General features: G+C 44.6%; 1 protein-coding gene and 1 long non-coding RNA gene across 6 annotated transcripts; one reads left to right on the top strand and one right to left on the bottom strand.

The window, feature by feature from the left end:
* Positions 1 to 1,603: 1,603 nt before the first annotated feature.
* On the bottom strand, positions 1,604 to 6,800 carry SRSF5 (serine and arginine rich splicing factor 5). Of its 5 annotated transcripts, XM_058739479.1 has the most exons (9): positions 6,641 to 6,799; positions 5,847 to 6,034; positions 5,603 to 5,747; positions 5,232 to 5,302; positions 5,007 to 5,105; positions 4,634 to 4,703; positions 3,319 to 3,392; positions 2,510 to 2,620; positions 1,604 to 2,422 (listed from the first exon to the last, which is right to left on the bottom strand). In XM_058739479.1, exons 3-9 carry the CDS (start codon positions 5,726 to 5,728, stop codon positions 2,155 to 2,157), a joined length of 819 nt encoding a protein of 272 aa, XP_058595462.1. In that variant the 5' UTR covers positions 5,729 to 5,747; positions 5,847 to 6,034; positions 6,641 to 6,799; the 3' UTR covers positions 1,604 to 2,154. The 5 variants fall into 5 exon arrangements, with proteins under 5 accessions (XP_058595462.1, XP_058595463.1, XP_058595460.1 ...); XM_058739480.1 differs by lacking the exon at positions 5,847 to 6,034 and having other exon boundaries at positions 1,604 to 2,419; positions 6,641 to 6,800; XM_058739477.1 differs by lacking the exon at positions 5,847 to 6,034 and having other exon boundaries at positions 6,516 to 6,799.
* LOC131517421 (uncharacterized) lies at positions 6,210 to 25,016 on the top strand. Its single transcript, XR_009264585.1, has 3 exons — positions 6,210 to 6,398; positions 10,303 to 10,367; positions 24,729 to 25,016. It is a non-coding gene; the product is annotated as an uncharacterized LOC131517421 (long non-coding RNA).

The following is a 25,016-nucleotide window of genomic DNA, read 5'->3' as shown; positions in this document are numbered from 1 at the left end:
AAATTTGCTTAGAATAACACACTCCTCTATTTCTCAGGTCTTGGATCTGGGAATTCAGGTTTATTTGCTGGTTCAAATTAACTCCCAGTCACCTTCCATTTGCTCAAAGGGCCTTATATTTTATTGCTTCACCGTGTAACAAATGTTTGTTAATATTAAATGGTAAGCCACGGATATCATTTACTGAAAAACTATCAGAATAGAGTCAAATGGTAAAATATCAAGAAGTATCTACACCATACTACCCAGTTATATTTATCATACCTAAGAACAAAAAAATTGTCTCTTTCCATTTGACATTAACTTCTGGCGGACTTGCAGCCTTCCGAAGCAACCCAATAAAAGAACCTGGGGCGCCTGGCTGGCTCAGCTGGTGGAACACACGACGTGACCTCGTTCAGAGTTCAAGCCCCACGTTGGGTGCAAACATTGCTTATAAAATCTTTAAAAAAAAAAAAAAAAAAAAAAAAGGAAAAAAAAAAAAAACCTAGGTTCCACTGCTTTCCACATGCCTCCACCTCAGTAAACAAACAAGCATACTAAACTCTCCCTAAAATCCATCTCATTCATGGTATACGGTTCGGCTTCCCCATTTTCTGGCCTCAATTTCTAGTCTGGGGTATGAGAAGCAAATGTATGCCAAAAACCTTTCAAACCTATCCCCCCCAAATGGAGTCCCACTACCCAATGCCCACACTTTTGGTTGGAAAGCCAATTGGTACTTCCAACTGTTTTCCTCAGAAAACCCCTGCAAGGCTAAGGCAGATTTGTCTACACTAAGAAAACGTGGTGCTTGGGTTCTGGGGAACTGAACTCCAATGCCCATACTAGTTCACCACTTACTTGCTCTTCTTTGGCCCCAATTTCGCTCCTAGAAGATGCGTTCTTGTATGTAGGAAGTAACTGAGATTCAAGAACACACAGGGAAGACAACTATCAGAGTATCTGGCTACTACGTGTCACTCACTGTTACCATTTATCCAACTCAGCACTCCTGCATGGGACCAAGATAATCTAAGTAGTCTCTAGAGAGTCCTAGAAGAGACTATTAACAGCGCTCATCATCTACACATACAGGCTCCCAGAACAAAAACGGGTGTAGAACCTTCAGCAGTTTTCTCTAGTAAACTGTTTTCCCCTTAACATACGGTCACACCCACGTCACAGCATTGAAAGCAAGAAACACGAAACCTCTTAAAGCACTCTTGTAGGTGGAGTTAAAATAAGCTGTGATCACCTCTGACCTTCAAAATTACATACAACACATAAAAACAATTTTTATAATTTCCTTCCCAAAATATCATTCTCTTGGCTACAGAAGCCTGAACAACCTGATGTCAATACAATACAGTAATAAAGAGAAAGAGCATGGAAGGTCACACACAGGAAACCAAAACAACAGTTACCATTATTTTGAACAGTTCACGGTCTTCTCTGCCCCAGTTTTGACTAGCCCTGAAATGGCAAGATTTAAATTTTCAAAAAATTTAAAAAACCCACCACACCAAACTCCAGGATTCTCTATAAAGGCATTTTAAATGTGCTGAATGTAGATGGGGAGGGAGGAGTAAACCGCATTCGTCCTTCAGACAGACAGACAAAAGCAGTTTTATAATCTTTTATTATCAATAACAAACAGCTGCTTTAACGTGTCGTCAGGCAGCTGTTAAAGGGTGGGTGGGAGGACACCCTTGACCCTAACAAGGAAAACTCAAGCCTTTATGTACAAGCAAATTTAGAGCTCTTTTAAGTGTCCAAAGCTATTAATTAGTTTAATTGAGGCATTAAACTAATTCTGAATTAACATATTTGAATAACCAAGAACTAAAATGTTCAAATCTTTTCTAGTACAAAAAAATTAAATTTGCTTTAGTTATAAAAGAGCTCTCTCAATATACACAAACTATACACTTCAGACATTCACAAAAATGTGAGCAGAAGGCTTATCAAAAGACATTTAATACAATTAGTTTTCAACAACCCCTTGGTGGTCCACATCTACAAAGATATCCAGCCCAACCCAACCCCCCTCCAAATCCCACCCCCCACCCCCCCCACAGAAAAGCACATACTTACCAGAATTTTTAGCAAGTATGGTTTGGGAATTTTTGTGTGTGTTTTTAAAAAAGGCCCCCAGGGCAAGTTATTTACAGTTTAATTGCCACTGTCAACTGATCTGGACCTTGACCGGGATCGGGACCTGGACCTCTGGCGATCCACAGATGCTGGAGACTTAGATCTACTTGAAGAACCACGTTTCTGGCTCTTTTCAGGCACAGGAGACCTACTAACAGAACGGGACTTGCTCCGGCTCCGGCTCCGACTCCTGGACCGGCTGTAAGACTTGCGACTCCGGGAACGAGATCGGCTACGAGACCTAGAGGAACTCCTGGTTCGGGAACGAGACCTGCTTCGTGACCTACTAGGAAGGGAGTAAAAATACAACATAAGAGGCAGTCCCTACAAACCTATTAACTAAAACTTTGTCTTAAAAATGTTAAAGAGATACCTGTGCCTTTTGCTGCCTTCGATTAATTTGATTTTTCTCCCATTTATTTCCTTTCCAGAAAGTTTTTCAATAGCATTCTTTAAATCACCATAAGAGGCAAACTCTACCACCCTACAATTTAAAAAAAAAAAAAAAAAAGCCCTTTATAAAGGTACATACATGTTATAGCCTGGTCTCACACTACACAAACTAAAATACCTTCTCCATGCACCTTTTGTTAATACTACATTGTCTTAGATCTTTTTTTTATTAAATTTTTATTTTTTTTTTTAACGTTTATTTATTTTTGAGACAGAGAGAGACAGAGCATGAACGGGGGAGGGTCACAGAGAGAGGGAGACACAGAATCTGAAACAGGCTCCAGGCTCTGAGCTGTCAGCACAGAGCCCGACGCGGGGCTCGAACCCACGGACCATGAGATCATGACCTGAGCCGAAGTCGGACACTTAACCGACTGAGCCACCCAGGCGCCCCAACATTGTCTTAGATCTTAATGGAGAACAGCATTGCAACAAGGTTTCTCAACCTTTTCAAACAACTGAAATTGTTAATTCTCAGGTGTGGAAGGCTTTCCTATGCACCATCAGATGTTTAGCAGCATCCCTGGCCTCTACCCAGATGCCAGTAGTGACCTCAACCAGTTACAACCACCAAAACTGTTGTGCAGTGCTCCCTACTGAGCAAACTCCTCCTGGATTGAGCACCACTGCACTACAGCATGTCCAAATTTTTTATGTTCTCTAAAAAAATCCCCAGTAAAATTTTCAGTATGTTTTAAAAGGCGGTTATGATCTCCAATACACACTCACCCTTCATTTAATTTAGGTCGATGTGCATCCGCAAAGGTTACTTCCCCAGCTTGTCTCATGAAATCTTTGAGATCCTTAACACAAGACAATCGTGTCAAGCAAAGAAAAGGCGACGTGACACACAAACAACCACATGGTATAAAAAACAAGACTACTGGAAGAGAAGATGTTAGATAAAGTACAAACATGGCATTTACCACACTTGTATTCTATCAGAATTGAGAAATTATCTAGGTCAGGGCACGAAATAAGCAAAAAAGCATATTGCTTTTAAGCAAAATGCTAGAGGAAATTCAGATCTTAACATTAAAGTAGTATTAGTCTATACTGAGCTCAATACATAAGAAAAAAAGCAAAACAAAAAACAAAACAAAAAGAAACAAAAAGAAACAGTACATATTTTAAAAGTAAAGACTAAAGTAGAAATTTTATATTAAAAAAAACAAAACAGAACATTTACAAGACACCAGTTATTTTGTGCCCCATATGTCATTAAAAAAGTTTACTTTACCTTTATTATTATTTCCCTAGGCTAGTCAAGCAGCAAACCGTTAATCGGTCGGAGAAACCTTCATGACATATGCCCGACTGGCTCTTCGCCACCCACTTGAAGGACACTACCCAATCGATGGAAGCCTTTAATCGCACAGCCCTCCCTATTAGCAGACTACAGGCGGATGCAGACATGTTCTACTCTTGAGCAGTTACCAAGGAACACTTTACTGCGATCAGGATTCCAACGACCACCTAATTTCGTATCTTTCAACTCTTTTCGACCAGGACCTCTTATTCGGAAGCGTTACAGGAAGACCGCTCTCAACTTAGGGATCAGATCACGTTATCAACGCTCTGGGATCGCTGCAACCTGGCACTTCAAGTTAAGTGCACCGATTACGTCTAGACCGGCAAACACAGATCTAGAGGTGGCCAATTGATCACTGTAGGAGCTGACTGGCAAAGTCAACCAGGCCCAACCAAGAGTGACCAAGACAACGATTAGGATAACCCACAGGCACTCCTCGTCATAAGGCCAACGACACAGATAGGCTGGCAAATAAAGGGTTTAATATTTGGTTAAAATTGATTTTAATAAACAAGAAAATATATCCTCAAAACATTAAACATTTGATCACTAATTATTAAAATTTGAAATATCCCCCAATTACATTTAATTAAAATTTAAAAATTACAATTAAATCCATTTTAAAATTAATTAAAGATAAAATTACTTTTAATAAAACATAATAAAACATTAACTGCCCATTAATTTTTAAAAAGCCACATTAAAATAGCTCAAAACTGTATTTCAACAAACCTGCCAGCTGACTCTTGAAGATAAATTTTCAACTATAAGCCGATTTTCTGTTCTTACAGGTGGAGCATTTCTGAGGAAGAAAATGAGTACTCACAATGGAAGAAATGCAGCAGTGTGTACCTACTGTGTTCGACTGTGGACAAGTTCAAGCAACGAGACAGAACAAGTCATTCAAAGGACTCCCATCAAGTTTCTACATTATTTTACAGGACTTACTACACGCACTAATCAGGAACAGTGGATTAACATATGAAAAGGAGAAACAATTACTCAGTAAGTACCAGAATCACTTATTGCTAATGGTTCTTAAACATTAAAAGCTCCTCCTGCGGTCAAGATTGTTCAAAGCAGCCATCCACCATCTATCACATACCGTCTATCATTTCGAGGTCTGCGACTACTAAAACGGTCAGAATAGCGTCCTCTACCTCTTCCACCTCGAGATCGAGCCCTAGCATGTTCAATAGTAACCCTACAGGAAGGGGGAAAAAAGACTTCGTTATCTCCACACAAGCCACAAGAGATCGACTTTGAAAAATATCCCAGCTGATCTAGTCCATCTTACGGTGCTCACTGGTTACAAAACTAACGTTCTCACCTTTCACTGCAGAGTTCTTTTCCATCAAGTTCATATACAGCATCATCTGCATCCCTGGGATCCTCAAATTCCTAAAATGTAAACATGGGGAAAAAAACAAAACAAACAAACCAACCCCCTGCTTAATGTGGCTCTAAGATATATTCTACAACATAGTAAGAGCACTGCAAACGTGTGATAGAATGACTATCTTAAAGACAGTGATCAGGAGTGGTTTCCCTCCAACCAACAGCGAGGTTATCCCTCAAGAAAATTCACTGCTCTAAGAAGATACAAAGTTTTCCAAAGATACCCTACCTGAACTCAGTAAAATCAAAACACACTGCTCATCAAAATCTTTAGCGACTTAACAGTAGTTCTAAAACACTTACCACAAAACCAAAGCCTCTTTTCAGATCAATATCTCTTATTCGTCCATACCCCTTGAAGAATCTTTCCACGTCCTTCTCCCTGGCCGCGGGATTTAGCCTCCCGATGAATACTCGACAGCCACTCATGATATCCGGCTAGTATTTCCTGTTAGAAAATGATTCGATTGAAACAATACCAGTGAATGTCAGAAGAATGCCTAGTTAAGGGGCCAAAAACATAAACGGCATAAAATAAAATGTTTACCCGGTGATGTTATAAACAAGATTGCCAAGAGTGCCTCTTATTAGGCCAGGTCCCTTGCAGACAAAATTAAAACTCGGCTCCCAACACGATCCTTCCCTGGGCCCAGACCGCAGCAACCGCAACGCCCACTGCCGCCTCTGGAACTGCGCAGCCGCACTCTCTCCCTGGCTCTTCTGGCCCCCTCCCATCTGCCGCAGTTAGGAAAGGCCGAGAAGTGCGGGCGGAGCCGACCCCGCCCTCCGCAAGGCCAGCCCAATGGTGACTGGCCGCGCGCGCGTCGCCGCCTCCCAGGAGCGTCACAGCGGGTGGAAGCCGGATTCTCGCGACGCCACCGCCGCGCCTGCGCAAACGGCGGCGGGCGGACGCCGGCAGCCACAAAATGGCGGCGGCGGAGACAGCGGTGGGGGAGAGCCGCGCGTGCCAAACGCCCTCCTCCCACCCCCTCCCACGACTCCATAGTTCCGGAGTCATTGTGCCCTCCCGCAGAAAACCCTAGCCACACCCCCGAGCAAAGGTCTCCGCCCAAACTCGGGGGGTTCGGGAAGTGAAGAGGTAAGGAGGCAGGGAGGAGCATAGACCCCTGTGTAAAAATGACCATAACCACGACCGCCCTTCCACCTTCAGTTCCCCTCAAACAGTACCCAAAGGGAGACGTGCCCCAGCGCCCACCTCGAATAAACTGCGCTCATTGGACGCCGTCCTCCGCAAAGAGAGCAGCCCTGGCCACTCACGATCTGAGCGGCCATGAAGAAGCCTCGATCCGAGAAGCCTTTCCCTCAAAGTGAGTCACTCACCTACCGGACAGGATCTTTGGCAGCTGAGAGACCAGAGAGGTCCGTAGTCTGCGACGGAGCCGTCTGCCTCCCCGCAAACCAGGACTAAACTCGTCTACGTCTTTCCAAAACTGACGCACTTAGCTGCTCCTGCGTTCCACAAAATGGAGGGCGCGCCCCTGCGTCACTTCCGGTACCGCCCCGGGGACCTCCCCACTGAATCCAGGGATGACGTTTCCGCGGAGCCGGAAGTTTACGTGCAGTAGGGACCGCTTTACGGTGACCGCGCCGGCGACCTGCATAAGCGATGGGCGGGGCCGAGGGGCGGGAATTGGCGTGGGTGTGGTCGTCAGGTGCCAGAAGCTGCACGGGGCACGGATGAAGGTGTTTGCTCCTTGAGTGGGGCTCGTCAGTGTCTCTCCAGCATTGTCATTGCTAGAGCAAATGGCACTTCTTTTTTAGCTGAATTTTTTTTTTTAAGATACTCCGGAGAGTACTGGGTAAAAGAAACACACGTTTTGCAAAAATAATTTGGCCATCTCTGACTCCTTGCTTCCTGCAGTTTATGCTTGTACTTTGGAGGAGGCTGCTTAGTGCACAAGTGAATATCTTAACCATACCATACCACGGACGTGTGGTTTATAGTAAGAAGACTAAAGAACTGCAGTGTTTTTTAAATGGAAGTTTTTTGCATGATGAAATACTAAAATTGGGACTGCAGCTAGCAGGCCATCTTGAATTGAGGTCAGAATGCAGATTTCTGCACTAGAACTGAACCGGTTGGGAGATGTTTCAAGCTACTTTTAAAGTCCAAATGGTATTTGGTTAACCCTCCCTGTTCAGGTTTCCGTAATGTAACACATAAAGTGTACCATTACTCGGAAACAGAATCTAAGATTGTGTTTTCAAAATGAGGGTGAAATAGCCTTAGGCATCTTTAACTCCACATTTTCCCAGCGAAGTACTCAGGTTGAGAAATTGAGGCATAAATACAATGATTGTGAAAGGTTACTTTTTTTTAATGCTTTTAGGTGGAAACGAAGGCATGCCATTTTTCAGAGTGTCCTGTATCTAGGGTTGCTGTTTGCAACTAAAGTTACACAGAGATGAAGTTCAAGAAGGAGAAGAGCTACTGACGCTTTTTCTGATCTCCCAGCCCTTAGAAACTGTAGGTTCGAATTTAGATAGTTTGTATGGAATGAGCTCCACCATTTAAACATTTGTTTATTTTAAAAAGAGCCTTGGGGGTGCCTGGGTGGCTCAGTCAGTTGAGTGTCTGACTTCAGCTCAGGTCGTAAACTCACAGCTTGTGAGTTCGAGCCCCACGTCGGGCTCTGTGCTGACAGCTGGGAGCCTGGAGCCTACTTCTGATTCTGTGCCTCCCTCTCTCTCTGCCCCTCCCCCGCTCACAAACGCTCACACGCGCTCACGCGCACTCTCTCTCAAAAATAAACATTAGGAAAATAAATAAATAAACATTAGGGGTGCCTGGGTGGCCCAGTCGGTTAAGCGTCTGACTTCAGCTCAGGTCATGATCTCACAGCCGGTGGGTTGGAGCCCTGCATTCAGGCTCTGTGCTGACAGCTCAGAGCCTGGAGCCTTCTTCGGATTCTTTGTCTCCCCCTCTCTCTTGCTCTTCCCCCTCCTTGTGCTCTCTCTCTCTTTCTTTCAGTAATAAATAATCATTAAAAATTAAAAAAAAAAATAAACATTAAGGGGCGCCTGGGTGGCGCAGTCGGTTGGGCGTCCGACTTCAGCCAGGTCACGATCTCGCGGTCCGTGAGTTCGAGCCCCGCGTCAGGCTCTGGGCTGATGGCTCAGAGCCTGGAGCCTGTTTCCAATTCTGTGTCTCCCTCTCTCTCTGCCCCTCCCCCGCTCATGCTCTGTCTCTCTCTGTCCCAAAAATAAATAAATGTTGAAAAAAAAATTTTTAAAAAATAAAAAATAAAAAATAAATAAACATTAAAAAATTTTAATAAGTAAATAAATAAAAAGCCTCAGTCAGTATATAGCAAAATTGTGAACTTAGTTATCTATGGTATGGGTAATGAAGATGGATTTAAAAGAAAATAATGAGTTTGTTCAAAGGAAACACCTTTAGGGGTGCATGGTGGTTCTTTGGGTTAAGCATCTGACCCTTGATCTCAGGGTGGTGAGTTCAAGCCCTATGTTGGGCTCTATGCTGGGCACGAAGCCTGATTAAAAGAAAATACCTTTAGCCGCTAGCCTAATAAACACTGGAATCCTGTAATGTACAAATTGGCCCAAACCAGCATTTTTTAGTTACACTTGTTTACTTTCTGCATAATTAAAAAAAAATGGTCTTCCAGTTATTTTCTATATTTTCAGTTGAGTGTGGAAGCAATTGCTTGTGATTTCACTCACTAACTGCTATTTTTGCTGCAATAACAAAGTAATCTAGAAAAAGTTTTCTGGGAGTGAAAAACAAGAATGTTGGTGCTGTACACCATGAAAAAAGTTGCTGTCTTCAGCCCACAGCATTTGATTTTCTTCAGGACTATTTTTTTTTTTTTTTCAGTAGGCATCACACCCACCATGGAGCCCAACATGGGGCTTGAACTCATAACCCTGAGATCAAGACCTGAGCTGAGATCAAGAGTCAGTTGCTTAACCGACTGAGACACCCCAGGACTAATTTTTTTTACAAAGCCTGTGAATCTTAAAATAAGGGGCGCCTGGGTGGCTCAATCAGTTAAGCATCAGACTTTAGGTCAAGCCATGATCTCACGGTTCATGGGTTCGAGCCCCACATAGGGCTCTGTGCTGACATCTCAGAGCCTGGAGCCTCTCTCTCTGCTCCTCGCACACTCATGCTGTCTCTCTCTCTCTCTCTCTCTCTCTCTCTCTCTCAAAAATAAATAAACATTAAAAAAAATTTTAATCTTAAAAATAAAACAGTAATTTGGCCATAAAAATGGGTTTATTCAGGAATAGTGGAGAGTTGTAATTTGGGACACAGAAGCTGCTGAAAAACCATAGGCACGTCCAACAAAGAAGAGGAACAGCATGTTTTTTGAGAAGCAGGAAGAGTTTGGAATGGGTTGTTTTGAAGGCAAGTCTAAAGTTCGTTAGAGAAAAGCATGGTTTCTCAGCAGCTAAGTTGCAGGGGTAGTTGTTTTCTTATAGAAGATGCAGTGCGCGTCTTTTCTGTGTGAGGGACTGTGATGATTCTTCTCGAGGTTTCTTCTGTTGGGGTCTGTAACTGACACTTCTTCCGGAAATTGCAGAGGAATGCTTTGACTCCCACTGCCTCCCTCCAGACTCTAGTGAGGTTTCCCTTCGTTAGTTTTCACAAGGCCTTTCTCGATTTGTTTAGTGCTTAAACGTTTATCATCTCCACAAAGGTAATTTTTCATTAGTGCCTAGTGACTTAACCTACTGGTTTTTTTAAATGACTTTTTGCAATATTTGTTTTTGCCATGACACCCGCTTAGTAAGTCTTCCTACCAGTTTGTTTCTTACCAGTTCCTCCAATAAACACAGTCGTCTTCCGTGAGCGTGATTACTCTGCTTCCTGTGTGATCCTACAAAATTCTGCATGTGCCCCTATAATTCCTGCATAATGATACGCCTTATTTCTGCTTTTGTTTCCCAGAAATACCTGGCACAGCAAAGATTCAGTATCTGTAGACCTGGATTTTCATTACTATTTTTTTTTTCAGGTTGTCCTGCTCCTATATTAGTGTTTCAACCAAATGGTACGGCATCTTTTTCCTCAGACACCCAAGTAAGTAGCAAATTCTTTAGTAAAGGAATAAGAGGATGCAGAGAAATCACAGGTTTAAATAAATACAATAAAATAAAGGAAAGGAAAGGAAATAGAGTTTATTGGCCATCTCTTTTGGGGGTCTTTCAGCCTAACTATAGGATGTTTCATTCACCACGTTCCTGATCTCTAACTCAGGAGTCAGCAAATTATGGCCTCTGGGGGGTAATTCAGCCTGCCACTTGTTTTTGTATGGTCTGAGGGTGGTTTTACATTTTTAATGGTTGGGGTTGGGGGAAGGTGATCAAAAGAAGACTTCATGACACATGAAAATTAGATTCAATTCAAAGGTCAGTATCCATCAATAACGTTTTTAAGAACACAGCCAGTCCAGTTCATTTACTTAGCGTCTATATCTGTTGTCCTGCTACAAAAGCAGGGCTGAATAGTTGTAATACACACCATATGAACCACACTATCCGGCTAATATATTTACTATCCGGCTCCTTACCGAAAACATTTGCCACCCCCTGAGCTAACTGATTCCTAAACTTTAAACTGTTCTACGAATGCTCCATCCAGCTCCCTCCATCAGATAATAAAATTGTAAACAAGAACGGATGATTCAATCTTTATTTTTAAATAGAGTTTATGGTATTCCAATTATTAAAAAACACATACGCTTGGGACGCCTGGGTGGCTCAGTCAGTTGAGTGCCTGACATTGGCTCAGTCATGATCTCACAGTTTGTGGGTTCGAGCCCCACGTAGGGCTCTGTGCTGACGGCTGGGAGCCTGCATCCTGCTTCAGATTCCGTATCTCCCTCTCTCTCTGCCTCTCCTCTCCTCGTGCTCTATCTCTCAAAGATGAATAAATGTTTACAAGAAAGACAGAGAGAAAAATACCTGTGCTCATTATCACAAAATGTACAACAGGAGAAATAATTGAAAGACGGGAAGAACACTCAGAATCCCATCTCACCAAATCAACCTTGGATTATGTTTTCCTGTATTTCCTTCTCGTGTTTTCTTTCCTGGGTGTTTAATATATGTTTTATTTTCCAATTCAAAAGTAATACATCGTCATTTAAAAAAAAACATAGATATTTTTAAAAAGATGTCAAAAGGCTATCCTTGTTTTTCAAACCCCGAAGGATAATTACTTGGCTTTTTCAATAATTTCTCTGTAGTGTTCTTCTATATATACAAATGCATTTTTAAAATATGAGTCATCTTCACATATAGAATTTGGTATCATTTGGTATGAAGATTTCTTATTCATAAAACATAATCATGGGCACTTTCCATGTTTCTTGAACATATTTATGATCAAAAGTGTATATTCAAATTTGTGGCCGTTTTTCCACTTAACATGACCCAACCACGTGACTGGGGAAAATGCTCATTCTGACCGGTAACTCTGTTTTTCTGAAAATGTCCTAACGATCACCAGATACTTTCCAACACAAAGAAAAAGTATTGCTTCCTTGTTCCTAGCTAATTCTAAATATTTTTTGAAAGGCTTTTCTTAAATCTCTCTTGGAAATGTATGGTTTTAAAAAATGCTCCATTTTCTACTGATTCACCCCTACATCCCTATCTGACTTCTTTCAGTTGCCACACTGTGATTTTTTTGTTGCTGTTTTCATTTTGTACATAATAACCGAAAGTCCTGTGATCCTTCTACTTTAACCTGAGTGCTCTAACCTCAACACCAGATGCACACTAAAATCACCTGACAAGTGTTCATAATATTCCACTGCCTGGGTCTCTACTGGCAGAAATTCTAATGTAATTGGTCCGGACTAGAGTCCTAGTTAGTTAGTAAGGGCTGCAGGTGCCTCTAATACTCAACCAGGAGACCTAGAGGAATGCTGCCCGAGGTCTAGGAACTCGCTTTTTGTTCTCCATAAAATCCACCTATCATCTAGTTCCATCTTTCCTCCTCCGAGGACCCATATCTCACTCGGGTTATGGCTGGAGCCCTGATTGGGACAGTCATGGGGAAGCAGATTTGGGACAGAAATGATCATAACACCAAGATAAACTTAAATTCAGAGCACCAAGCATAGCCTCCTCACCACACCTCTTAATATTGGCAGCTCCCATTTTCTGAGCCGCTATTGTGTGCCAGGCATTGTGCTAGGGACACTGCACACATCACCTCAGTCACTCCTCACATAACCCTTCATGTAGCCATATAACATTTTAATTTTTTTTTAATTTTTAATTTTTTTATAATTATCTTAGAGAGAGAGAGTGCGAGCAGGGGAGGGGCAGAGAGAGAGGGCGACACAGAATCCGAAGCAGGCTCCAGGCTCTGAGCTGTCAGCACAGAGCCCGACGTGGGGCTCGAACCCACGAACCGTGAGATCATGACCTGAGCGGAAGTTGGACGCTCAACTGATTGAGCCATACAGGTGCCCCGGCATATAACATTTTTTAAATGAAGAAACTGAGGCTTACAGAATCCAGTGATCTCTTCTGCCCAGAACATCCCACTTTCTGATTTTCCTGCCAAGGCCCTTCTCACAAAAGCTGCAGCATGACCCTCATGTGAGGCCTCTCTGTGCATTAGGGTGGCCCCAGAAACCCCAGAAACAGGAAGCACTTCTGTGCACTTCTGGCCCACTTTGCAGGACTTTGCAGAGTCCTGACCGCCAAGACCAGAGAAGGTTGGAGTGAGGTCGAAATCGGAATAGGGAGAGCTTCTTTCTCCACACAGGGTGAACTGAAGGAGAAATAGGGCAGTCTCTTTACAAAGAAAGGGAAGAGAAGGTTAGTATAAGGACTCCTGAGAATGTTTTCTTAGGGATACAAAGTAATCCCCACTAACTCAGAATTTGCTGAACTGTTGGCGAAACTTAGCAATTCTTTGTATGTCCGCAGCGTAGTGCTCATGTGATGCCAGCCTGTGCTGTGAGTTAACACCCAGTTTAAATTCTAGCTTTTTGCCTCTGCTGGCAATTATTCTCGAACTCAATGGCTCTTTAAAAGAATCACTTGGGCGCTTTTTCAAATGCAGATCGCCAGTGCCATTTTCCCAGCGAAAAGCCTGATTCAGGAACGCAAGGCTCAGGAATCTGAATATTTAACTGGTACCCAAGTCAGGTGGTTCTGAACTACAGTTTGCAACCACTAATCAGACCTGTGTTGTGGGTCCACTGCTCCCTTTCTCGTGATCTCAGCAGCCATTCCGTGCTCTGTCTCCTCTTTGCAAGCAACCACGCCTCCTTCCTTGTTAGCAGGTGTATTAAATATCACTGTATAACAAATTACCCTAAAAGCGAATCGCTTAAACAACAAGCATTTATTCTCTCATAGTCCCTGTGATCTGAGAAATTCAGGAGTGGCTTGACCGGGTGGTTCCAGTTTAGAGTCTCTCTTGAAACTGTAGTCGAACCGTAGGCTGGGGCCACAGTCTTTTCTGAAGCCTCAACTGGGGGGGGGGGGGGGGGGGGGGGGGGGCGGGATCTACTTCCAAGTTCACTCCCACAACTCTTGACACACCCCGGACCCTTGCTGGCTGTCGGCTGGAGACTTAGGTTCTTTCCCAGGTGGGCCTCCCCATAGGCTGCCTGAACGTCCTCAGGACTCGGCAGCTGAGTATCCCAAGAGGGAGTGATCTGACAGCGTGCACCTCACGTGGAAGCTACAATCTTTTTACAAACCCACCTTGGCAATGACACCCCATAGTGTATTCGTTCGCTAGGGCTGCTGTTACAAAATACCGAGAACTGGGTGGTTTACAACAAGAGAAATGGATTCGGTCACAGTTCCGGAGGCCAGATGTCCCAAACCGAAGTGTCCCCAACTCGAACTGCTCTAGAGGAGGATCCTTCCTTGCCTCTTCCCAGTGACTGGTGTTTGCCAGCAATCCTTGGTGTTCTGGCTGGTGGCAGCAGCACTCCGTCGCCATGGAGTCACATGGCCGTCTTCTCCATCTTCCCCCTGTGCACATTTGTCTTTGTTTGAACTTGTGTCCAAGTTTCCCCCCACCCTTTTTAATGTTTATTTATTTTTGAGAGAGAGAGAGAGAGAGAGAGAACTTGAGTGGGTGAGGGGCAGAGAGGGGGACACAGAATCCGAAGCAGGCTCCAGGCTCTGAGCTGTCAGCACAGAGCCAGACGCAGGGGCTCGAACTCACGAACCCCGAGACCATGACCTGAGCTGAAGTCGGACACTCAACTGACTGAGCCACCCAGGCACCCCTCCCCTTAAAACGGTTTTTCAAGAAACCCTCCTCTGAACCTCTGTCACTTGTCAACCTGCCCCATCTCACCTTTCCTAAGTCAATATGTTTCTTTACAGAGCAGGTAGTCTTTATACACGAGGTGCCACTTTCTCAAGCTCTCACTCACCTGCAGTCAGACTCCCCCCCCCCCGCCCCCCCCCCCCCCCCCGCCCGCCCCGTTCCCCTCCCTACCACCCCCACAACTGCCCTCGAGACATTCACCATTCACCTGATTGCAAAATCCAGTGGCCTGTTAGCAACTCTCATCCTCCGCAATGAAAGCTGTGTTCACCCTCCCCTCACTGTGCGGCAAGCATAGCACTCAGGACTTCGGATTAAGTAGCCAATTCCGTCCTCATGCAACTCACTAAAATCAATTCACACCCTCGTTTAAAAAAAAATATGGAACCCAAAGCTGAAAGTCACACAGCTGGAAGCGGTGGAACCCTGAACCGAACCCAGCACGCCTCTTCCAACTCTGTGGTTCCAAAGGATTTCCTTTCCAAAGTTTACCCAAAGGGGAAATCTATAACCTCATAGCATTATTAAATCAGGAGAGAACATTTCACATCACGGGTAAGTCACCCTGGCTGCATTTTGGTCTCTGTCTTACAAATGTGTGAGCTCGAATGTGCCAATGGTTGCAGCCCTTGCAAGTAAGGACCGAAGCATCTAGGCTGTGTCACACGGGACACCCGCAGGCCAAACTTGCGGGCGAAGCCCTGAGCCAATCGGCTAAGCCTACAGGAGCTGCAATCGTGTGTGCTGGAATTTCGGTCCCAACGCCTACCCTGGCAGCTCCAGAGCTGAATTACGGCCTGGCGCATCCAACAATTTTTGTTGAGTGACTCTATGACTTTCAGCATGCTGCTGGACCTTTCTAAGCCGCAGTTTCCTCGTGTCCGAAATAGGTCAGTAATAGTACTTAATTCATAGGGTTGTCATGAGGATTCAGCGAGGCAGCGTGTGTAATGTATTCGATCCGGAGCCTGGTCCATTCAGCACATTTCAGCGGTAGTGAGTCATACAGTAAACAATGTCTCCTCATCCAGAAAGGACAAAAATTGTAGAGGAGGCTAGGCTGCTCTAACAGAGAGAACCAACAAGACTGAGTTGAAGAACATGGACGTTTCTTTCTCATGTCCCAAATCCTCTGTACGTAGAAGATAAAAGATTGCAACGTCCCAAAGACCAAACCATTCAAGGGGTTTATGAAAACCAGAGAGAACTGGACAAGAGCCCACCATTGTTTGTTGACTCCTATACCCACTCCGTCCTCCAAGCTGTCAGGAACTGGGACCAACCAATCACCGAGCTCTTTCCATCTTTAACATCAAGGGGGAAGCCTCAAAAGTATTAACTCTCCATACCCATTTATAACAGAGCCATTGTGGCAGGGCACACAGGAGAGACCCCCCAGAGAGGGACACACCCCAACCCCTGCAAGATCAGCCCCAACACTGGAAATTGTGCCTTCTCTAATGCGACAATTAGGGTCGAGACACAGGGGGCCAATCCAGTGCTGCACAATTGACATCTGCCTCTTTGACAAGTCAGCGTGCCTACTAGTGGCCAAGTTTAGCCGGAAGAAATGGATGCTTCGGCTACAGAGCTGTAGAGGGGAATGAGAAGCTCTACCGTGTGTTTCTTCCTGATCATTGTACCTCAGGTAAACAATCTCCTATTTTAGGAGCTTGGGTACTGAGTATTTAAGTTAAATTCAATGCCCATGGCTTGGGTGTAATGTGTAATGAGCTTCCGTAGAGATCTGGTTGAATCCGCAGTGAGACACTGCAAGGAACCCAGAGCTGCAGAGACTGGGGGCCTGATGGAAAACCAGAAGCCCAGCATCTCCACGGTTAGCACAGGAGAACTAGTGCAGCTTCTGGTAGGTCTGGGGCTTCCAGGCTATCTTGGTTAGGCTGACCCTAGTTCTCTCCTATGTTTTTTACCACCCTAATTCCTGATGAAGGCTCATGTGCTCCCAGCCAAGGACCCTCTTCAGAACAGTAGGGCATATGGTAGAAATAGTTGAGTGTTCCTCAAAGCAGAAGCATGGTGGGGCGCCTGGGTGGCTCAGTCGGTACAGTGTCCGACTTTGGCTCAGGTCATGATCTCACAGTTCGTGGATTCGAGCCCCGCCTTGGGCTCTGTGCTGACAGCGCCGAGTCTGGAGCCTGCTTCAGATTCTGTGTCTCCCACTCTCTCTGCCCCTCCCCCACTCTCTCTCTTCTCTCTCTCTCTCAAAAAGTAAATAAACATTAAATTTTTTTTTTTTAAGTGGAAGCATGGAAAGAAGAGGCTGGAGGTGGATGGAGATAGACGGGATTATGGTAGGCTAGCTACCATGTTAACGAGCTCAGACTTTATCCAGTGAACACTGAGTAGATGTAAGGTTTTAAGTTGACAGGGACCCCCATAGACGTGACATGGAAATTGATGAAGTCATCCAGGTTTTTGTTGAGGCCAAGATTCTAAGAACAGATTAGGAATGTATTTGCCATAACATAAATCAGTCCTGCGGATGTCACGTACGGCATGGTCACTACAGTTAATAACACGGTATCGCATACTCGAAAGTTGCTAGGAGAGCAGATTTTAAAAGTTCTCATCACAAGGAGAAAAATTTCTAACTATATGTGGTGAGCAGAGTTGTGATCATTTAGCAATATATACATATGTTAAATCATTATGTTGTACATTTTTTTTCTTTTTTTTAATTTTTTTTTATTTTTTAATATATGAAATTTACTGTCAAATTGGTTTCCATAAAACACCCAGTGCTCATCCCAAAAGGTGCCCTCCTCAACACCCATCACCCACCCTGCCCTCCCTCCCACCCCGCCCTCCCTCCCACCCCCCATCAACCCTCAGTTTGTTCTCAGTTTTTAATAGTCTCTTATGCTTTGGCTCTCTCCCACTCTAACCTCTTTTTTTTTTTTTTTCTTCCCCTCCCCCATGGGTTTCTGTTACGTTTCTCAGGATCCACATAAGAGTGAAACCATATGGTATCTGTCTTTCTCTGTATGGCTTATTTCACTTAGCCTCACACTCTCCAGTCATTATGTTGTACATTTGACGCTAATATAATGTTAAATGTCAATTATATAGCAATAAAAATAATTTTTTTTTAAAAATGTATTTGCCTTGGAAGGAGGCTTCCAGTGACCAGTGAGCCCTGGAGATTCCAACCATGAACACTACGGGGACAAGAGTTCAGGGGAAACGGGCTGACCAGAGGCTTACAATCAGGGCTGGGTTTCAGGGATATGATCGACTTGCCTGGCAATTCCGGCAGGACCCTGGTGCAATCAGTGTGTATTTTCTCTTCATTGGGTGCATTTGCAAATGTCGATGTGCCTCACACACTCTGGATTTGTCCACCAAAGAACACGTTCTTACTCTATTGTACCGAACATTTTTTTAAGCTGTTAATTTGTTCGTTTATTTTGAGAGAGAGAGGCCTGACTCGGGGCTCAATCTCAAGACCATGATATCGTGACCTGAGCCGAAATCGAGAGTGGGACGCATAACCAACTGAGTCACCCGGGAGCCCCTCACATTTGATTTTAAATACATGCTTCTTCTGGTTATGATTATAAGGCATGTCAAGTGCATTTTTAGTGTTTTGTTCAGTAAGCCATTGGCCAACCTTGACCTAGTCTGGAATCTGGGCTGTCGTCCCCACACTTCCAAGGCATCTTGCCTTTCTCTAAATTCCCGTGGCATCCATGCTCTCCGTCTCTTCTAGCAGTTGTCACAGGCTGCCCTGGAACAGGATTGTTAGCGGCTAGATTATAAATTCTTTGATGTTAGAGACCCTGTTTTATAAATCTTGTATCCCTCTCAGCACGAAGACAGTCCCCCATATACAGTAGGCAGCCACACAAACCAGCCCACAGGGAACACCACCTTGTTCTTGAGGAGCGTTATGTCCTGTCCTCCTGATCAGACTCTCTGGGCAGATATGTTGCTGCTGCCTGAAGCCATCCCGTAGCCATTAGCAACTGGCTCATCGTGGCTCAACGAGGTTCTCTCTACCTTAGGAACTTTGAGTTTGGAACTGAGAGACCCAACGCTGAGGCATCTTAATGGCAGCACGCCAGAAGGAAGCTGGCTTCCCAGTCTGTGGCCGAAGCACTCAGAAAGGCTTTGGTGCTGGCTCCTCCTGAGATGAACTTGTTCCAACCTCCTGGATCTCATGAGATCCCCAGTACTTTCCACTGATTTCCTCTTTATGCTTGAACTGGCTTCTGTAACTTGAGCACAAAGTAGCCTAACACACATCTTCCGGTGCAAGCAATGAGAGGTGTGTTTATCATTAAGTACTCAGAAGCGTCGAACGAAATCCTGGGGCCAGGATGTGTCCGGGTCTAGGAAGGCATCTGGAAACAGGAAGTGGGAACGGTCAAGAACCCAGAAATACCGACTTTCTCTTTCCTTTCTCTCTCTCTCTCTTTTTCTAATTTCATTTGCTCTCTCCCTGCCGCCTGGCTTTCCCTGCCTCACGATCCGTATGGCAGAAGCTGGCCACACCATGTCCCCCAGTTTTTATATCTTTTCCATCCAAAAGCAGATCTCAGGACGAGGGCGGACTCTCTTAGTCCCAATTCCAAGTTCCAGGGAGAGGGAAATCAGGTTAGTCCAGTTTGGGCATGGTGTCTATTCTCATCCTGGCAGAGGAGATAAGGTCACATGGTACAAGCAGAGCTATCAGAGAGCCCGCCTCTCAGGTGAGGACGAAGTGCAGACAGGGTCATGGTGAACGAGGCTGGCCGCCTACGTGTTGGACAAATGAGCCACTCGACTTCAAAATGGCCCAGTCTGCCTCAGATCCAACTTACAACCACCCACCACCCTTCTACCCAAGCAGGCCCAACCGGCTTATCTGTCTTCCTACACCAGGCTCTGCTTTGGCAAAGATGCGTGAAACCACCTTATTTGCCTGAGTCATGCGTATTTGTTTCACTATGTCTGATGTAGGAAGATACCCTAGTAATTACCTACCGTACCTGGTGACATTCAGGAATTGTCGGAGGCCTGCTATGTGCCAAGTATCATGCAAGGATTTTTGGAGACTTAGCTCATTTGGCTTTCTCAATACCTAATGTGGGTATTGTTAACACCATTTTAGGGAAGAGGAAATATGTTCCAAGAGCCCTGTTTCCCAAGTTCAATAACTATTAGCGACAGTGCAAAGATTCAAACCCAAGTTTGTCTAAACTCAAAGCCCATTTGCTCTTTCCACTGGATCAAGGTCAATTTCAGTATGGAATGGAGAGGCCAGCAGAGTGGGGCCACATCTCTTAGAAAACAGAGGATAAGGGGTGCCGGGGTGGCTCAGTTAAGTGTCCAACTTTGGCTCGGGTCACGATCTCACAGTTCACGAGTTCGAGCCCTGCGTTGGGCTCCGTGCTGACAGCTCGGAGCTTGGAGCCTGCTTCCGATTCTGTGTCTCCCTCTCTCTCTGCCTCTCCTGCACTCGTGCTCCGTCTCTGTCTCTCTCTCTCTCAGAAATAGACAAACATTAAAAAAAAATTTTTTTTTTAAATAAAGGAAAGAAAACAGAGGCTGAGAGGGAAACAGAGCTCTGGATGAGGGACTGTCCCGTTGAGTCTGTTGTCCTGTTCTGCAGCTCGGGCACTGACTCCCCACAGCCCTCACTCAGCGAACTGCCTCCCCAACCCAACCTCCTCTAGGAAAATGGGGCTAACGAGGAACACAGTAATATGACACTAGCAACAAGGCCTGAGGTTCTGTGCGGTCATTTATCTTTCGAGTCTCCGAGCATTTTACGAGTATCACCTGTCCCAGGAAGGTTTAAAAGAGGCTGAATTTAGGGCAATGCCAATAATAATAACAGCTTACAGTTACTGAGCGTTTACTGTTCCTGACATTGTGCCGCCCAGACCTCGTGTGCATTCAACCACGTAAACCTGAAAACAAACCAGGTTTTCATCAGAGGTGACTGACACTGAGACTTTAAGAAAGTAACGTCCAAGGGGGTCACACAACCGGCAAGTGTGGAGGGACCCACGCCAGTTCTCTCAAAGAGCTCGAACGGACTCTGCCGTGACAAAAAGTGCATACTGGATACGTCCCCAACGAAAACTTAGGGACACACCTAGAAATGTTTCAGAAAGCAATCTATCACACAAGAGGGAAGGCGAGGCCAAGGGAAGGCAGCCCTGGGTGTGATGGGTCACGAAGAGCACCCCGAGAGGCCAACGGTCAAGGTTATCTTTTTTTTTTTAATTTTTTAAAGTCTATTTACTTATTTTTGAGGGAGAGAGAAAGAGAGAGCACACACAGGAGGGAAAGAGAGAGAGGGAGAGAGAGAATCCCAAGCAGGCTCCGTGCTGTTAGCACACAACCCCACACAGGGCTCCCTCCCACGAACCATAAGAACATGACCTGAGCCGAAAGCAAGAGTCAGATGCCCAACCAACCGAGCCACCCAGGCAGCCCAAGGTTATCTTTACTTAGAGTTTGAAGCTGCATCAGCCGCTTGCCCCGCCTGCCTGTGCAGGACCACCTGGAGTATGTGAGCCCTTGGGAACACACCAAGACTTTCCAAGGGATAGCTGGGCATTAGATTCCGTTTAAGGGACCCACCTGTAATTCTAGATGCTTGTCTTAGCCAGTCTGAGCTGCGAGAACAGAATACCATAAACCGAGCGGCTCATAAACAATAAAATTTATTTCTCGCAGTTCTGGAGACGAAGTCTAAGATCGAGGCACCAAGAGACTCCTTGTCAGACGAGAGCCCACCTCCTGGTTCACAGATGAGCCAGCCATCTTCTTGCTGTGTCCTCACTTGGAGGAAGTCATGAGGGCACTGTCCGGGGTCTCCTTAATAGAGGCACTAATCCCATTACCTGATCATCTCCCAGACGTTCGACCTCCAAACATCATCTCATTGGGGGTTAGGATCTCTGCATCTGAAGGAGTGGGGGGCAGGGGCAGATACAGACATTCAATCCACAACAGCTCTCCTTGCCAATCCTTTGCTTTTAACTGAATTGGAGGAGGTTATAACCAAGTTGCCAGCCAACAACTTACTAAGTATAATTTTAATCAGTCATAAAATCATTTTTGACATATTAACTCATAAGGAATTTTACAAATTGAGTGACATTACTTTAACAAAACTGCATCCATTCCCATCTGCATAAGCAAAATTCTTAGCACTTACATATATAAATGTCTCTTTCTTGCAATGACTATTATTCATCCAACGTTATATGGGAAAAGCAGCCTGACCCACCTCATTAAAAGATGTCTTTCCAGTAAAATTACTTTTGAAATGGAATAACTGTCAAAAATTGTAATATATTTATTGTGGTGGGAGCTGGTGATGCGGGAGATGGAAGAATTCACCCAAGGCAGAACAAAAGAGATAGAAGTTTATTGAATACATTGCAACAGAGTAGTGGGCAGGACAACCACAGAGATTCTGTCTGCCAGGAGGTGGTGGTGAGGGACTATAGCAATAGGGTAGAGTGAGGGAATATGGGATATATGGAATTTTCCCTTTTTTTGGTAATCTTAAGAACTGTGCCCGGTTGTAAGTAGCCCACTGATTGGTGAGGGCCTAGGGCTTAATGAACCTGGCTGCATCAGCTTGGTGGCCGGTGGTTACCGTGGGCCCTTCTGCCTTGTTCAAATTTCCATCACTAGAAGCCTCTACACGCTGGGTGGTTCAGTCGGTTAAGCCTCCGACTTCGGCTCAGGTCATGATCTCACAGTTTGTGGGTTCAGGACCTGCATTGGACTCTGTGCTGACAGCTCAGAGCCTGGAGCCTGCTTTGGATTCTGTGTCTCCCTCTCTCTCTGCCCCTCCCCTGCTTGCACTCTGTCTCTGTCTCTCTCTCTCTCTCAAAAATAAAACAAAACATTAAAAAATTTTTTTAAAAAGGAAAGGAATGATACAAATTTCTGTCTTAGAAGAGCTGCTTTCCATGTTTTAAAATGATCAGGATAGGAGGGCTGCCTGACTGGCTCAGCCAGTGGAGCCTGCAACTCTTGATCTCAGGGTGTAGAAATTACTTAAGTAAATAAAACTTTAAAACAAAATAAAATGATCAGGATGGGTAGCAAATTGCAATGGTATCCAGATCTCAATGGATCTATTTAAGAGTGATGTAATCGTTTTGTTTTGGAATGTCAATACTGAAAATGCACTAGAAATTCTACCCTCTGTAACTATGTCAACTGATGATGTCAACTGATGATGAAAAGTTTCCGCTGTCAACTTAAAAATTTGGGGACAAGTCCATCATTTTTCAAAGTTCCTTTTAAAAGCAAAATGCACAGTGAGATTGGAAGGCCACAGGCGGGAGCCCCGCGACACTCAACACGGGCACGTGGGGAGGTAGATCCAAAAGAGTTAAGTGTAGTGGGAGTGACCTCACCTCAGGGAGAGACTGGAGCCTGGCCTCGTGCTGAATCTTGTCCCCTGCTTCCCCATTGGGTGGCATTCTGTGACGCAGATGGCTTCTTTAAAAGGCCATTTCTCCCTCCCTCTTGTGGGGTTGCCAAGCCTATATAATCGCCTTCAGAGTCAACAGCTCTGAACCTCAGAATTAGACTCATCGAAGGGTCTGGTTAACAATGCGATTTCTGGGTCCTCCTCAGACCCATGGAATCATGTTTTCTGGGGCTGAGAAAGAAACTGTTACCAACCCAAGCTGGCATGGCATGATGTGGTCTGGTATGAACAGCTGTTTCCTCCCAGAAAATCTTGGCATTCCTGAGAAAACACTGAGCAATTTTCTGACGGACTTTAACTGGCTTAAGAACCTTTTCTGAGAACTTCACCTAGCCTACAACAGTCTTGGGAGAAGCCTACGGAGATTTAACCAGTGCTGGGAGGTTCTAATAACCTTCAACCAGACACTCTTCAAACCTCTTGCTGTCCACAGTCTAACAATGACCATCTAACCCAGCACTGTGTGACAGAAATATAATGCCAGTGGCCAATTCTTTTAAAAAGCAAAATAAAAGTCCCTACAACCCAGCAATTGCACTACTAAGTATTTATCCATGGGATACAGGGGTGCTGTTTCGAAGGGACACATGCACCCCAACGTTTATAGCAGCACTATCAACAATGGCCCAAGTATGGAAAGAGCCCAAATGTCCATCGATGGATGAATGGATAAAGAAGATGCGGTAAATACATACCATGGAATAGTACTTGGCGATCAAAAAGAATGAAATCTTGCCATTTGCCACTACGTGGATGGAACTGGAGGGTATTATGCTAAGACAAATATCATATGACTTCACTCATATGGGGAATTCAAGATACAAAACAGATGAACACAGGGAAGGGAAGCAAAAATAATACAAAAACAAGGAGGGGGACAAAACATAAGAGACTCTTTAATACAGAGAACAAATTGAGGGTTGCTGGGGCAGTTGGGGGTTGGGGGAAGGGCTAAATGAGCAAGAGGCATTAAGGAAGACACTTGTTGGGATGAGCATTGGGTGTTATACATAGGGGATGAACATTGGAATCTACTCCTGAAATCATTATTGCACTATATGCTAACTAATGTAAATTAAAAAATTAATTAACTCAAAGCAAACTAAAATAAAAGAAGTGAAATTAATTTTCATAACAGTTTAACGCAAGAAATGCAAAATATTATCATTTCAATATGCAATCAATATAAAAATTATTAATGTGATATTTTACATCTTTACTTCTTCAAAAGCTGGCATGTGTTTTGTAGTTACAGCATGTCGCTATCAGACCAGTCACATTTCAAGTGCTCAATAATCCCGTGTGGCTGTGACTCACATTGGACAGCAGAGATTTAATTTAAAAAAATTAATTTTAGCATTTTACTTATTTTGGGGAGACAGAGGGCGAGCAAGGGAGGGGCAGAGAGAGAAGGAGACACAGAATCCAAAGCAGGCTCCAGGCTCTGAACTGTCAGCACAGAGCCTGATGCGGGCACTCATGAACCATATGACTCACGAGAGCATGACCTCAGCTGAAGCCAGACACTTAACCCTCTGAGCCACCCAGGTGCCCCAGGAGAGCAGAGATTTAAATACTCTTAAGATTTCCTTTTAAAAATGTCTCCACCAAGAAAGAAGTCTTTGAATTAGGTTTTTCTTTTCTTGTTTTTCTTTTAGAAAGCCTCCTCCCTGGCAGCAAGTTTAAAAAGAAACTTTGACGTGCTTGTAACTAATGCGTCTGGAAAGTTGATTTAACGAGAGGGAGGTGTTTGGAAATCTGCATTTTCACAACTGCTGCAGGTGATTCTTGTGCACGCTTTGGTTTCCAGATCACTCCCCCAAGCAGTCCACACCTACTCTAGTCACAGGCGGCCAATCCTTCTCCAGCCACCTTTGCGGCAACCTGTCCGTTGGCCAAATTCTCTCCTACTCCAGAAGCAATGACTGATACAGCTGCTCAATGGA

Source organism: Neofelis nebulosa, chromosome 7, assembly GCF_028018385.1.
Source record: "Neofelis nebulosa isolate mNeoNeb1 chromosome 7, mNeoNeb1.pri, whole genome shotgun sequence".
Lineage (NCBI taxonomy): Eukaryota > Metazoa > Chordata > Mammalia > Carnivora > Felidae > Neofelis > Neofelis nebulosa.
Note: the sequence above shows the minus strand (reverse complement) of the source record. Positions and strands in the feature narration are given on the sequence as shown.